The sequence below is a fragment of the Pteropus vampyrus genome, unplaced genomic scaffold, assembly GCF_000151845.1.
Source record: "Pteropus vampyrus isolate Shadow unplaced genomic scaffold, Pvam_2.0 Scaffold208, whole genome shotgun sequence".
NCBI classification, from domain to species: Eukaryota; Metazoa; Chordata; class Mammalia; order Chiroptera; family Pteropodidae; genus Pteropus; species Pteropus vampyrus.
This window is the reverse complement of record NW_011888989.1, coordinates 3037383-3053730: the sequence shown is the minus strand read 5'-3', so window position 1 is coordinate 3053730 and position 16348 is coordinate 3037383. Positions and strand designations below refer to the sequence as shown.

Genomic DNA, 16348 nt, shown 5'->3' with positions numbered 1-16348 from the left:
GGTGGTGGTTGTTTTCCTGGCTCTGAGAAGATCTCGCATTCCCATTTCCAGTTCTTGGCAAGAGAATCTGTTCTTGGGGAGTGACCAGGTTCCATCGTTGCTCCTAGCTACAAGTTAAAGCCACAGAACAAGTTGTTAAGTCCCTGTTCTCATCACAAGGCTTTGTGTTCATGCCATTTTGCATCTTTTTAAAATCCACAGGAAGTGAGGCACTACACCTAATCCACTTACCTGCTACGAGCAACGTAACAGAGAATGCTCTACCTGAGACTTCAGTGCACAAGTTTTCTGTGAAATTATCAGCATCACTGTCACCTGTGATCTCAGGGTTTCCCCTAATAATCAACTCGAATCCTCTCACCGAAGCCTTCAGGGTGAACTGGCTGTCAGACACTGACTTTGAGGTAAGTACCATCTTATTCTCAATGGGAGCTATCTGCAAAGAGGGGTCCTGAAGATGAGGGGCAGGTGTGATTCTAGATCAGTGGTCATTTCCTCCTCTTTAATATTCCCTCTTGTAAGATCAGGAAGTCCCGTTTGGGGCATCTTCGAACCTTCTGTGCTAGATGCCCCTCTAGACCTTGAACCTTTTTTCTCTACTTAATCCAGTCCAACTGAACATTATGCTCAATTTGTTGCAAAGAAAAGGCTTGTTTCTTATTGCCGACCACCTTCGCATGATATCAAGTGTTAGGTGTGCTGACAGAAACTAGATTCTTTGTGTGGAATAGTTTGAATATTGATCTTCTTAAAGGCCAGACCCTGATAAACTTGTGTCTGGTGATTTTGCTTTCCTATGATTCTTACTATGAATTGTTCAGAAAGAAATCTATGAGGAAACTTATTTAATACGGAAGAACACACCCTTAGTAAAAATATAAGTGTAAATGTTCAGCCCTACTCTGTGAATGTTTCCTCTTGGATAATTCAGACCCAATCATCCACATTCAAGAACCAAGACACCACTGCTCTGTTTTCTAGTTTGTCATTTGAATCTTTCCAATGTTTTCATCCTCCTTAGGCAGGACAAATCTGATCATTGCATGTTTTCCACTAGTAACCTCAGAGGCCTTCTAAGGATGTTTTTAGGATCCAGGTGTCTGGACCTACTTATAATTCATTGTCCCCCACCTCCATCCACCCTTTCCTCAGCTGGCATAAGAACCTCCCACAGTTATCATCAGCCCTGCCCCTGGTCTTGACTGCCATTGCTGTGGGGTTCTGGTCGGACCCAGTGGGATCAGCCTGCTTGGCCTAAGCACGGTTGCCTCCCTGCAGTACATACTGGGTGTTCTTAAACCCAGCTGATCATTAGAGTCACTGTGGAACCCATGACTTAAGGGCCAGAGCCCGAGCATCTGGTATTCTCAGCACCCAAGGGGTAGGTCCTCAGGTATGTAAGGAGCACACAATCAGGTGGCTTCCCCTCAGCATGCAGTGTACATTCCCAGGTCCCAGATGCTGGTTCTGTGACTTATCCGCACTATCTGCTCCCTTGACGTCTGCCTCTTCTTTAACAGCTGTTGCTAGTCTGTTTCTATAAGCCTTGCCAATTGCTTATACTTAGAGAGCATGCAGTATATGCCAGACACAGTTGAACATGCTTTACACATGTTTACTCTCAATTTTTATTTGTACTATTTTATCTGTATTATTCCATAATTTTATTTGTGTTATTACCCCCTCTTTACAATGGGTAAAATGAAGCCAAATTTAACGATAAGGTTAAATAACTTGCCCTGGGTTTACAAGCTGTTAGGTAGCTGAGCTGAAATTGGAATCCAGGCTGTCTGACTTCAGAGCTCTCACCATAATTTGACAATGGCTTTATTGAGATATAATTCACATAGCATACAATTCACCCACTGAAAGTGTACAGTTCAGTGGTTTTTATGATATTCTCAGACCATCACTACAATCTAATGTTAGAATATTTTAATTACTCCAAAATGAAATCCTGACTCCATTAGCAGTCATTTCCCTGCCTCTACCCCTTCAGTCCCTGACAACCACCAATCTACCTTCTGTTTTAATGGATTTACCTATTCTGAACATTTCATATGAATGGAATCATATTATATATGGTTGTTTATGATTGACTTCTTTCCTATAAGCATAAAATATCATAGCATGGATCAGTACTTTATTCCTTTTTATGGCTGAATGATATTCCACTGTATGGACATACCGAATTTTGTCTATTTATCAGTTGACAGATATTTGGGTTGTTTCCACTTGAGAGCTCTCATTCACAGTCTCTATAGTCTACTGCCTTTAATGATAATGATGATCATGCTGCTTCAAATTTGCAGAGGTTCCAAAGCACATTCATAGCTTGATTGTTACTTGGTTGTTAACTACTAACTGATATTATTACCATTTAAATATTTTTTTATTTCTAATTTAGAAAAAAGATAACAAAGAGACAGTAAGGTTAATTGATTTTTCCAAGATCACATAGCCATAAAGGATGAAATAAAAACTTAACTCAGGTCTTCTGACTCCCAATCTTAGGCTCTTTCTCCTGCATTGCCATGCATAACTGCTGCTATTTTGATGAGCGCCCAAGTCCTTCTCTATGGGACATGGCCTTCCCACACGCCATGCAGTTCAAGCAGAGCTGTCAGTCAAGAAAGAATTCTAGCCTGTTCCTGACCTCTAGAAATGGCAAATTTCTTAGCCCTTCAATTGATCTAGGCTGAAGTGTTCACCATATTGTCCCAGTTTTGGTGCCCTCCTAGCACCACAGTCTGCAGTTGATACTAGGATGGGCCATGGCTGTGGGCAGACATGGGAGAAGTGGCTCCTCCTTGGGCAACCTTGACACTCTACAGGATAATGCATCTCACAGTGAAGTTTTTGGGCCTGTAGCCTAGAGGTCTGGTCAGTGTTGGCTTTGGGACTCAGTTGCGCAGAGCTTTCTGAGGGTGACCTTTAATCATGACAGAAGCCAGGCCTCTCTGCTTTCAAACACAGCTGTTGAGACTTCTGGTGATGTTGGGGTGGGAGGGGAGGAGGATGGATAAGAACGAGGATAATGATGATGATGATGATGATAAGAGCTCGCATTTATGAACCATTTACCATATATTAGGAATTCCCTTGAACATTTTGTAAACTCACTCATTTAATCCTCATAACAACACTATGAAATGGTGTACTATTATATGCATGTTAAAGGTGGGGAAACTGAGGCACAGAGAAGTCGAGCAACTTGCTCAAGTTCACATAGCTAATTGGTGGCAGACTTGAGGTTTGAGATCAGGCAGGCTGGCTCCAAGAGCCCTCGCTCATTACCACCCCCACTGCTGGCTCGCTATTGCCCAGCAAGAGAGATGCCAGAGCCTCATTGGTCCATGTGACTGATCATTGGTCAAAAGATTTTCTCCTAGAGCAGCACCAAGAAGGATAGCTCTGAGAAGCCAGGGAGGTGTGACAGTGGGCTCAGCAGCATAAAAACTGGAGCTCTCTGAGGTCAAGTGGAGGCCACATCTGTCCCTCTTCCATTTGCCTATCTCGGAGCATGACTCTGCTCTGTTCTCATCTACTGTCATGAGCGCTGTGGTATAAATCAGGAAACAGAGGCAGCTGCTCTGGTAAAATTACCTTCCCTAAACAGTTTTTTCCCTAAACAGTAAATATGCTCAGCCTAGTCCAGACAGACCTCGAACTTAATAGGCCTTAAACCAGACTTACTGCCCTTCACAAAAACTGCGGCCAGATTGCCCACAACCAAATCAAGATTCCCCGCAACCAAATCAAGATTCCCCCATTCTCAGTTGTGGCCTTTTGCAGTTCCTTCTCTATTCTGTTCTAGTCTCCTTATGTATGAAATTAGGAGACTTTTTACTAACCTATTGTTGTTGTGATAAATATTAAAATACCTAACAAAATGGCTTGGCAAGAGCCTGGCATGCAAACGTTTAATAAATGCCGGTAACAACAAGAACAAAAACAACTTTTCCATTTGTGTTGATAGCAACCCAATTCCTTTGGTTCCAAGATATAACATTTTTGGATCTTTTCTGATTGCTCTATTTCCTTCCTCTGGGGTATTAAATCTCGTTCCCAAGGGAAAGGGGCTGTCAATAGGCAATATTGTGGTAAAGGACCTGTCCAGGCTTGGGGTTCAGGAGAGGACTCTAAGCTTAGCAGGAAGCTAGGGTATAAATCAGGAAACAGAGGCAGCTGCTCTGGTAAAATTACCTTCCCTAAACAGTTTTTCCTGAGGGTTTGCTCAGTGCCAGTCATTTGGTATTCCATGGATTAGATCATTTAATCCTCACAAAAGCCCTATAAAGTGGATGTTCTTCTTATCTCCATTTTACAAATGGGGAAACTGAGGCTACAGGAAGGTTAAGTAATGGGAAGGCTGGGCTCAGATTCTATGCTCTTGACCGCTATGTTATACCGCCTCTTATTTATCACATGCCAACCATTGATATGGGTCATCTCCACTTGTGTGTATATCAGGCTGATCCTGCTTGTGGATGGAGGCAAGGCTACCTCGTTTTTCCTCTCAACACTCCTTCGTACATTCTCCCTCCACTACACACACTCATTCACGCTGATGGCTGTCCTCTCTTAACCAATCCAGATCTTGCAAAGTCAAACATGATACTCGCTGCCTTCTCCATGAAGCCTTCTCTGACTAAACACAGCTTACAATGAACTCTCTTCCTTCCGATTTTCCATAGTACCCTGATCTAGCTCTTTGTTATAATAACCTTATATTATAACATGTCTGTTTAACCATGGCAAAAATTAACTTACCTAATTCTAATCATGAGGAAACAAAATCAAGGAATGGTGAAGTGACTCTCCCAAGGTCACACAGAAGTTCAGCGGTGGAAACGGAATCAGACCTAAGTGCTTTCCTCACTACAGGATACTGAATGCCTCACTGTCAGGCCCAAGTTGTACTAATAACTAAAAGTTTCTATTAGCATAATTAAAACATTTAATCCTTGATGTCCCAAAAGACTCTGTGCCTTCTGGCAGCTCACCAACAGGGATGTAGATGTTAGAGGTCAGAGACTGGCCTCCAGTTAGCCTAGCCTCCACAGAACCCTCCTACCATGGACCACCTGGGCTCCTGCTAGCAAAAGTCTAGATTCTGGTGATATCTCTCTGGCGCTGGTTCTTGGTATCCCTCTCACATCTCCAAAACACCTGTAGTGCCAAGAACAATGTTCCAACACTGGAAGAAAGTATGGGAAGGCACAAACACAAAACTAAACAGGCAGTTGATGTTAGTAAATATCATTCCTTATTTCTGCAGATGTATCCTTTGCTTGTTTATTCTTGGAAGTGGCCTTGGGAAAATTAGAATGGAGTGATGAGTCAAGATGTAATTGAATAGCAGTCCCAGGAAAGTGTAGCATCTTGTTCTGAAAGATGAGAAAATCCTACTACATTTTGAGTTGTTAAAGGACTTGTCTAGGAGCCTACCCCAAGTAGCGATAGGTTTTTAAATTCTTGGGCTATCCATCTCTAGTTGATGCAACCAGAATTTCTCCTGAATATTTTTCTTTCCTGTGAAAAGCAGCATCATACACAGCAGTCCCTTTAGTGAAGGGTTGCGGGGCTTATGTTTGGAAGGACTAAGGCAAACTACCCGTTCCTTTGAATGTGAGTGAAAAATGGTTTCCAGGATGCTGGTTGCTTCCTTCTTAGTAATATCCCTTTGCAAAACTCAAGCATACAAAGCAGGCCTCTTTCATGTGATTACTAAGAAATCTGCGTTTACTTTTAGGTTGTCACCACTGGAAAGGAGCAACTAGATTTTGAAACAGGACCAAAGATATTTGATTTGCAAATTTACATTAAGGATGACGTTGGTGCCACTGACCTGCAGGTCCTAACTGTCCAGGTAACAGATGTGAATGAGCCACCTCAGTTTCTAGGCAACTTGGCCAAAGGTAAGATACACTGGGGTGTGCAATGAAACCCAGACAGTGGCACAGGGAAGACCCTGGGGGATGGAGAAAAACAGAAAAGTAAATAAACAAGCAGCTGTTTCCCTGAAAAAGGCAGCTGCTTAATGAGCAGGGAATAAATAAAATGTCCTTCAGCCCAGGACTCCCAATAATTGTGCCCAGCAATTTACAAAGCCCTTCACAACCACGGTTTCTCTTAGGCGTCTCTTAGTCCTGGGGAGGCAGCTGAGGATCAGGACCTCAGGTGGATCGTTCTGGAGGAACCTGGGCCAAGCTCATCGGGCTCATCACTGCACACTAGTCATCGACTGACTTGTTCATTCTCTCCATGGATGCTGATGCCTTGAGGGCAGTGTGTGTGTGGCATCTGCCACAGAGTAGAGACAATACACATAAGAGTGAAGGGTAACTTCCTGCACGATCTCCCCCAAGCTCATGGCTTTGAATGCCATTCATACTAACAACCTCCAAGTCTATGTTTTAGTTCAGGTTCTCCTCTGAACTGCCTCAAATATCCAAATGTCTTACCTAACACCTCTACTTGGATAACTAATAGACATCTGTAATATTGTGATTTATAATAAAAAATATATATATTTGGTCTTCCTCCATTTCTGACGCAAAGCTCCTAAAACCCTTGGATTTCTTGTGATGAGAGTAATAAAGGTATCTTTTCTTATGTTAATGATGTGGCATTTGAAAGGCTCCTAGGTCACCTAAGTATGGCAATTGTGGCCAGTGGAGCCAATCATGTATTTGGAGGGTTGGAACTTTCAGTCCCCTCCACACACACTCTCTCACCCACTGCCGCCACTGCAGGAGGGGAGACTGAGTTCAATCACCAATGGCCAATGATTTAACAAATTATGCCCCTCCATAAAAATTCAAAAGGGTGGGGCTCAGAGAGCTTCCAGGTTGGTGGAGATTCAGAGTGGTATGCCTGGAGAGCTGGAAATTCAGTGCTTTTTCTCTACTTTGTGCCCTATGAACCTCTTCCATCTGGCTGTTCCTGAGTTATATCCTTTCATAATAAACCAGTAATCAAGTAAGTAAAATGTTTCCTTGAGTTCTGTGATTCCCTCTAGCAAATTGAGCCCAAAGTGGGGGTGGGGGTGGGGGGGGGGTGTAGAAACCTCAGATTTATAGCTGGTGGGTCAGAAGCATAGGTGACAACCTAAACTTGAATTGAGCTAAATTGTAGAACATCTAGCTGGTGTCAGAGAATTGCTTGATGGTATAAGAACCAGCCCCCCACTCCACACCCATACACACACACACACACTGGAATTGGTGTCAGAATATGAAATCTCAAACTTAACATGTTCCTAAACCAAATTCTTGACTCCTACTCCACTCCTCTGACCCCCACCATCCCCACCCAAAGCTGCTTTTCCTGTTTTTCCTATTTAAATTAATGGCAACTTCATTCTTCCAGTAGCTTGGACCAAAACAATGAAGTCAACTTTGACTTCTTTCTGTCTCTCACACCCAAGGTAAAATCCATTAGGAAATCTTACCAACTTCTAAACCTGTGCAGAATCCTACTTGTCCCTAGCCTGTTCACCTCTACCTCCACTAGTCATGTCTCGCTTGGGTTGCTGCAGTGGCTGGCTAACTGGGCTCTCTGCTCTGCCCTTGCCCTCTGCTGTTGATTCTCCATATAGTGGCCAGAGGGATCCTGTTATACATCACTTAAATCAAAGCACTCCTTTGCTTAAAACTCTGCAAGAAACTTTCCATCCCAGTCAAAAGGAGAGTGAGAGTCTCTTTAAGGCCCCAGCAAATCGGCAAGCCCATACAACCCTCACTGCCTGCCATGTCTTTCCCACACATCTCCTGGTCACCCGCTCTGCACCAGCAGTCCTGGCCTGCTCACCCATCTGTGAGTACTCCAGGCACGACCCTACCTTGGCATCTTGGCATTTGCTCTTTCCTCCTCCCCTTCCCCGGTAACTCTATGGCTCTCCCACATTTCTTTGAGAATTTTGGTTCAAATGTCAACAAACCTTTCATAAGCACTCTATTTCACAGTGTAACCCAACTCAACAACACTTCTTTCCCTGATTTTTCTTCACAATGTTGTTCAATAACTTGCACACATTCTACTCATTTATTTTATTATCGATAAAATAAATATTTTATTATTGATATCTCCGCACGAGAATGCAAGCTCATGTGAACAGGGTTTTGTGTTTTGTCAACTGCTGTATGCCTAATGTGTAGATCAGTAAACATTTGTTTAGTGAAAGCATGAGCAGAGATAAAGTGAATGAAGGCTGAAGATAAGCTGTAAGATGGCTCGAGTTCAAATTTTGATTCTATTCCTTACTGACTGAGGCAACCTCAATACTTCTCTGAGGCTGTTTTCTTATTTATAAAGTGGAAAAAATTACAATACCTACTTTCTAGGGCTGTTAAAGGAGGGAACATATGTTAAGTCCTCAGCACAGTGCCTCAGAACAGAGTGAGTTAATGTTAACATTCTCAATCATCTCTCAGAGAGATTCTCAGAAGGAGATGCCAGAGAGAGAGCATGACAACTCCTCAGGCAGGACTGGTGGTACCAAGTGACACTGCCTGCTCTTCCCTCCCTCTGACATCCAGGAACTCTGAAGTAGATGAAATCAATTTTTTGTACCCTTTCCTGAGCCTCTGCAGCCCTCTCTCCCCTCTGATTTAGTCTCTTCTCTATTCTATTTAAGGCCTCTCATTTTAGGGACTCGTTTCTGCTAAGATGCTAAGTGCACTTCAAGGGGCGACCTTAGCTCTGTTCAGAAGGAATTTGCACATGAAAGGGGATCTGGAACATGGGGCAGCCTCATCCTGGATGTTCCTACCTGTGGTTACTTTCCAACTCTCTTATCATCTCCCTCTCCCCCACCAAACAATAGTACCTTAGGTCACCTCTCATTGGAGGAAATACGTGAAGACTTGATGACAGCTTGGCCAACCCTAGCACTTTATTAATTCCCATAAACAAATCCACTCCTGCAAGTTGGCTATGGTCTCCCTTATGGCCTTTATTATTCCTGCCCTCTTTCCCACAGTGCCAAAGTGCTTGGTTTACTTGGCCGTGTTTGGTTTCCTTTGGTTTCCTTTGGCTGCTCTGGTTTTGGAATTCCTTGTTTGTTTTATCTAATAAAATGTTTCTTATTTCACTGTGATGTGGGTATAGGTCAAGACCTCTACATAGTGGAAGGAGCAAACCCTGGATTCATTTACCAGGTTGAGGCCTTCGATCCGGAAGACACAAGTCGAAACATACCCCTCAGTGTAAGTCTCCTTGTTAAACTTCTCCACGTTGCTTTTGATTCAGGAGCCTGGCATCTCGGCAGGGTGGGCCTGGGCAGTGACAAGGGGAGTAATATGCTGCCAAAGCATGGAGGACAGAGGAGGTTGGAATGGGTAAGGGGGTTCTGGAGACAGACACCCCAGATTGGCTACATGGTTCTGTGTGATCTTGGACAAATTCTTAACCTCTCTGAGCTTCAATTTCTTCATCTGTCAAATGGAAGAATAATAATACCTACCACAGTAAGGGGATTGTAAATATTAGAGAATGCATGTAAAGCCACTTAGCACAGTGCCTGGCATACTGAAATCGCTCAATATTTTTTAATTCTAAGGTAATAAAAATCCAGGTATATATTTTTAAAATAAGCATAAATCGTATACTCTAAAGAGAGGCATTAACACTTCCTTTTCAGAGATGAAACCAAGCTGCTTGGAGCCAAGTTAAAAAAAAAAATTAAAAGAGAATCTCAAGAATGCCAAAGAAAAAGAGGAATTATTCTATACAGGAAAGCAGGGGATTCTGTCCTGGAGAGTTGCCTCATGGTTCAGTTTGAGACAACTGCTCTCTCTTCTTTTCCTTTTTAAATCAGTTTCCTTTGATGGAGCTGCCAGTGGAGCTCTTGTAACTATCAAATCTCAGGTGAAGAAGCCTCTTAGCTTTTCCCTGGGCAAGGATGCCCCAGCGCTACCTCTGCCCACCGGAGCGGACGTGGGCACCCACCGCAGCTGGGCAGCCCAGGTTGAAGAGAATAATGTCACTGGACTAACTTTGGAGCAGGCAACACTCCTGCAAACCCCGCCTTACAGAGGAGAGAATACTTGAAATATGACACTCGGGGAATTGGTAACACCGGGAGGCTGTTTCTGCTGTTTGCTGCATGGTTTGCAGCTTCAGTGGGACTACTTTTTTTTAAGGGGAGGAAGTTAGTTAGCCTTGGGAATAAACTCCAGGACCAATATAATATGGTCTACAGGCTCTGAAAAAAAGCTGTTTAAAATTATTGGACACATGTTAGGGAATAGTCTGTTATTATTAGAATAAATTCCTTCTGTCAAAAAACAAAAACAACTGTTAGCAAACCTAAAAGGCGCTGGAGAGAAAAAGGGGAGACCTTATTTCGGTAACAGTTTGCAAACTGGGGGGACGCAGCCTCTGGCAAATATCGAAAATGTGCTTTGTGGAGACAAGGGGAATGTTGCATTTTATAGGGAAAGTTCCCACCGTGGTTCCAGATTTCTCCAATATTATGCAAAGGAGGGACCCAAATTGCACACTGTGTTGGTCCAAGTTACTCAGTCCTGATTGGTTGGCTTCATGAGGTCTGATTGGTCAATAAAGATGCAAGGCTAGAGCTGCAAGGTTCCGATTGGATGGGGGCAGGTCTCAGTCCATTTATTAAAAGATGAAACTGGAAACTGAAATTGGAAGCACAGTGCAGGAAGTTGCTGGCTCAGTCTGAGATTCTTCTCAGTACACAGAATGTGCAAGGGGCCTCTGTCAGCAGATGGCCAGTAGACTCATTTATAAAATTTGGACCCATAGTTGACCATTGGGAGTCCATCCCAGCACATAAAATTTTTCTTGGGGTTCACATCCAATGACTCGTTCTTCTCGGGATACACTTAACTCCTTTATTTAAGATTCTATTTGCACGAATAAGTAAAATGAATATACAAATGCTTAATGGGTCCCTATTTTGTACTAAGGACAATACTAGGTGCTTTAAATTTATACTTATTAATAACATACTCTATATTAGTTACGAATGTGTTTGTCTAAAAATAACAGAAAACTTAACCACAGTGGAGGATATGGGATATTTTTTAAGAAGTCCAGAGGCAGACAGGCAGGCGATGCAGAGCTTGCACAGCAGCTCCCCTCAAAAACCTGGGCTCTTCCTATCTTTCTGCTCTTCCATTCAGAGCACGTTGGATATGTCCTCTTTATCTTCACCTCATGATTAAAGATGGCTGCTCCACCTCCAGCCTTTACCTCTAAGTTCCAGGCAGGAAGAGGAAGAAAAAAAGAAAACATGAAGAGGTATAGGGTGAAAGGGACAGGCCAGCCCAGTCTGTCCCTTTTCTGGGTAGGAAAACAAAGACTCTCCTGGAGGTCCTACCCAGAGGACTTCTGCTTATTTCTCACTGGCCAGAACTATCTCCTGTGGCCACTGTTGCTTGATGGTAACCAGGGGAAAAGGGATTTGGGATGGAGATGACGTTAGCAACCCCAAGTATAATACCTCGCTTCAATTTCAACATTTACCAAGAATCCACTATGTGCCACGTTTTCTATTAGACACTTCGGTTACAAAGATAAGTAAGATGCATCTTTGTATCTCAAGAAGTTTACAGTCTAGATTGGAGACGTTATGCATACACCAAATAATTATAATTCAATAAAGTAATTATTATAAAGTTTGTACAGGATGCAGTGGGAGCAGAGTGGAAGGAATCTCAGCTGCTGAGAAAAGTATTTATTTTTAAATCTACCTTTTTAATATATTTCCAAATTATGCAGAAGGAACAAGGTCATGGCTCCTTTAAAAACACCTCCCAGATCAGGTTGTTCCTTTCAGATGAAGGGAAGCTGCCCAGGTGGGGAGCAAATGCAGCAGGTGTTGCCCCTTTAAAAGAAAATATACCATCAAAAGAGGGCTATGAGCAGCTGCACCGTCGTGGAAGCTGCAACAGGGTGGCTGCCACTGTGGCTCCTGCAGCAGCGTCTTCAGGAGTCGTTTGGGGAGGGGGCACTTCCAGTCACAGCAGAAAGTGTTAATGAAGTATTTAACACCTGTGCTGAAACTAACAGCTGCGCAGAAAGTCGACAGCCAGCCTGCAGGAGCAGTGAACAGAATCTGGAATGAACATTTCTCAGACTAGAAAAAGGAAATAACAGTTTAGGCAGTAACATACAGTGGACTTTGTACTTCCACATTTTTTTCTGGTCTCTTCAAGGTGCTAAATGACAAGTTTTGCTCTGTACAAGGAGAAAAAAGATAGGTTAGCTTGCTAATGACCGGACCTGTGCATCTCAACCTTGGCTGTAGATTGAAACCACCAGAGGAACTTAAAACACATACACATATCTGGGTCCCCCCTCTAAAAGTCTGATGTGACTGGCCTGGGGTGTGGCCCAGGCATCAGGCTTTTAAAGCCCCCAGGTGATCTCATATGCCGACCGGGCTGAGAATTGCTGCTTTAAGACACGGTTTTCAAACTTCCCAAGTCTCTCTCTGAGTTTGGATTCTGTGGGTCTGGGAGTCTGTGTATTTGCCAAATACTCTGGGCGATTCTTCTGGTCAGAAAGGCTGGGAACACTGGTTTATGACTTTCTCAGAGGGTGTTCAGGCTGCTTTAAAACATGCAGATTCCTGGATTCAGCTTCAGAATGCTGAATTGGAACACACGCTTCCCAGGTGATTCTGATGCACTCCCCCCTTTGAGAACCACTGAACAAACAAACAAACACAGACTTTAATAAACACTGAAGCATGTGCATAAAGCCACCTAGGCTTGGTTTGTGCCTGTCATCTTACCTGATAGGTTCCAGGAGTCACCTTGCTGGTGGCAGCAACTAGAGGAGGAAGGATGAATTAAAACTAGCTATAGGAATTCTCCAGAAACCCCAGCTCCTTTAAAATGACAAATCCTACAACCCTTGGCCAACTTAATGACGTGAAACAGTGTCATAGATGATGTAAAATTGTGGCTAATGCAGAAACCACTGGTCTTTGCTTCCTCATTTTTAGAGAAATTTAAAGAGCATGTGGTCATACCTTGCTGGGACCAGCAGTGGCCAACAGAGCTGGAATGTGAGCCAGAAAGAAGTACTGTGTGTGAATTTTTAAATGTTCTAGTAGCTACATTAAAAAACTAAAATAAAACAGGTAAAATTAATTTTAATATAGTTTATTTAACTCGATATATCTGAACTATTATCATTTCAACGTATAATCAACAAAAACTATTCATGCAATATTTTAGATCCTTTTTTCATAGTAAGTCTTCAGACTTATTGTGTATTTTACACATGCAGCTCAACTCCTTTCAGACCAGCCACACTGCAAAAGTTCAGTAGTCACAGGTGCCTGTGGCTAGTGGCCTCTGTGTCGGATGGTGCAGGCTCAGATCCCGCAGCAGCTCCCCGTCCCTGTGCACCTTCTGTGCTTTGACGGGGTGCAGGTGAAGCACAGAGGCAGGTGTCAATGGTGGGCTCAGCACACAGAGATGCGCAGGATGATCTGCATGTGAATAATTGTATTTACCATCATTTCTTCCCTGGTCCCCTCCCCCTGCCCTTTCTCTGCATCCTGAAGGAGGCTCTGTGAGGCCCGGCCTGCACCCACTCACTCCAGACTCCCTCCCCTACTTCTGCTTGGAAATGGCCACAGTGACTGCTGCACAGCCTCCTCCTCCTCCGGGACCCTAAGGACGTTAATCAGTTTCACAGCTGGAGGCAGAGTGATCTAGTACAGCAATTCCTCCATTAAGGGGCTTTCTCTTGGCCTTTCCATTAGGAAGGACTTTTGCATGAAGTTAAATGTGCTTTGTCTTCACCAGGAAAGACAAAGGATTCAATTAAAAGAGCAAGAACCTTGCTAGTAGCTGGGCTACGGGGAGGGCAACGGAAAGTGATTCTCTCTGCCTCCATCTTGGTCATGGCTCCAAGAAGTGGCGGCAAGTTGTGCTTTTAATCTTCCCGAGAATAAAGTAATTGCCCCGGGATGAGAGTTTTCAGGTCCACTGAGCACCCTGTGTTTCGAGATGAGGGAGAGAACCGAGGCCCTTGCTTGGGCCAGGTAACTCTAGTGAGAACTGAAGTCTCTCACCCAACTCCCGCTCATCCCCTTCTACTGTGTTCTGGAAAATTCTGTCTTTAGTGTCTCACCTCTTTCCCGAGTGACAGCACCCCTTCTTCTTCATGCACCTCCACCCCCACCACACACACACAGATACACACCACCCATTCACGTGCCCCCCTGGCACCTGCCTGCTAACTCAGGAACCACCACTGAAGTCTGTGAAAAACACATTCTGACCAGGTGCTTGTTAAAATGCTCAAGAAAGGAGAAAGCAGTGGTATTGGACAACTCCCACTCCAAATACATCACTAAATGATGACTGTACATTGGGAGAGACTCTTTCTCAAATAGACAGGGATGATTGTCCTTAAGAATAGTGAAGCCTCAGTCAAAGAACAGGACCCAGGCTAATTATAAAAAAAGAATATGAGAGGATGGAATCTGCAGCTTTATCAGCAAAGGATGACATATCTATAGCATTTTGCGTTTATAAATGCGGCTCTTTTAAAAACATTCAAATGCTTGCCCATAACCCACTTAGCTCACCCACATAACACAATAGAAGAAGCCTGAGCCAAGTTAAGGGCTTGCAGTAGTTTTTTTTTATGGTACTGGTTTTTTTTTTTCCTCCTAAGCCCCCTTCCTCCCCACTCCTGTCTCCCACCTCCCACCTCTGAGCTGGAACAGGGATGGAATAGGGAAAAAGAGGAATTAAGGCTTTTATAAAACATTCAGATTACACTGAAAAATATAATAGAAATGTGGCATCATATTTATAACTTACAACAGCCTAGTCAGAAGATGGTGCCCAGGGCTGTTAGCCCTCTGGGGCTGTTAGCCCTTTAGTGGGGGGCGGTGGTTGGGGCATGTTCTCAGTGGCTTTTAGAGTCATGGACACTCCCTGGACTTGGGAGGGATAAGGGTCCTTCCTTCACTCTGAAAACTTGACTGATCTGTTCTTAGAAGGCTGAATTCTTGTTGCTCAATTCCATTGTAGGCCTGAAAGCAACTGATGGGTACAAACCGGCGCAGGTTGAATTATTATTCACCTGTGACTCCATCTGCAGTAGGGGAGCCAGCCAGGAGGTAGAGTGCCCTCCCCAGGGAGCCTGACATTTCAGGAAACTGGGCCAGCTCCTTCTCACCCTCCTTCCTCCCTACACCAGTGGCACCATAAAGGGTGAATGGGGCAGGAAGCTCTGCTAGTTGTCTTCCACACTGAAGCGTTTGTGTCTGTGAGCAAATGGTAGCTGCCAAGGGGCTGCAAATAGAGAAACCTGGGGTGGTGGTAAAGGAATATTCCCAAGCGGGAAAACGGGAGAGCTTGTGTGACAAGCATTTGTTAACCGAATTGATCTGATTACTCAGGACTTTTCTTAGCCAGTACTGGAGCAGAGAGGGGCTGCAGTTGCTTTTCATTCTATTTAATTTCTGTTTTCCAAGAATGAATATCAAGGGAGCAGCTTTGATTAAACAAGCCTTTAAAAGGGGAGAGAATGCCAGGTTTTACAGAAAGCTTTCTGAGTTGCTGGCAAATGGCCACATGACACAATATTTTTAGTCTATGGATATTATCTCCTTTCTAAGTGCAAAACTGCTATTCCCATTAACACAAGCTTGCAGGTTCAGGGATAAAGGAAATTAGCCTGGCGCTAAAAGAAAAAAATTAAGATTCCAGGAAATCAGCCTCTTAATAAAATTAGGAAGAAATTCCCCATGTTCCTAGTTCTGCAGTTTTACCCTTTCTATCTGCTGCTATTTATTTTTTCTTTCTTGCTGAGATCGAGGGCAAAACTAGAGAAGATTTCATAACCGAGACTAGCATTACCAAATTCAAACAGATTTTAAAAAAATTTTGGCAAGATTTTTGTTGTTGCTTTTAAAAAGATTTTTAAAAAGATTGTAAGATGAAGGTAGGCTTGCTGGTCTCAGATGGGAAATAGGCAAGAAGAAAACCCCAATATTTAACATTTAACAAATATGTTAAATTATGTGTTAGGCACTAGAGATATATCAGTGAAGAAAATGAAGAAGCCCTTCCCCTCATGGACGTTACATTCTAACTGGACAGTAGTAGTTGACAGACACTGAGGTTTACCATGTACTTGGCACTGTTCTAGAACTTTACATGATCCTCCCATGGGGCATGCCCTATTGTTATTACTCTTTGTTGCACAAGCCCTTACAGTTGGAAAATGGCAGAGCCAGGATTCAGATTCAGCTGTCTGGTTACAGGGCCAAAACACTTAACTCAACTGTCCCGATTGGTCACTCTTACATTCCCGATGGGCCTTTGAGTCTTTCTTCTCT

The 16348-nt window shown here is 43.5% G+C and overlaps 1 protein-coding gene across 1 annotated transcript in view; it reads left to right on the top strand.

Moving 5' to 3' along the window:
• Positions 1-16348, top strand: part of CDHR3 (cadherin related family member 3) — a 62405-nt gene that overhangs the window by 13052 nt on the left and 33005 nt on the right. The window contains exons 3-4 of the mRNA XM_023537990.1: positions 5756-5921; positions 9115-9212. Coding sequence (XP_023393758.1) covers positions 5756-5921; positions 9115-9212 — 264 coding nt within the window. The remainder of the gene's footprint in view (positions 1-5755; positions 5922-9114; positions 9213-16348) is intronic.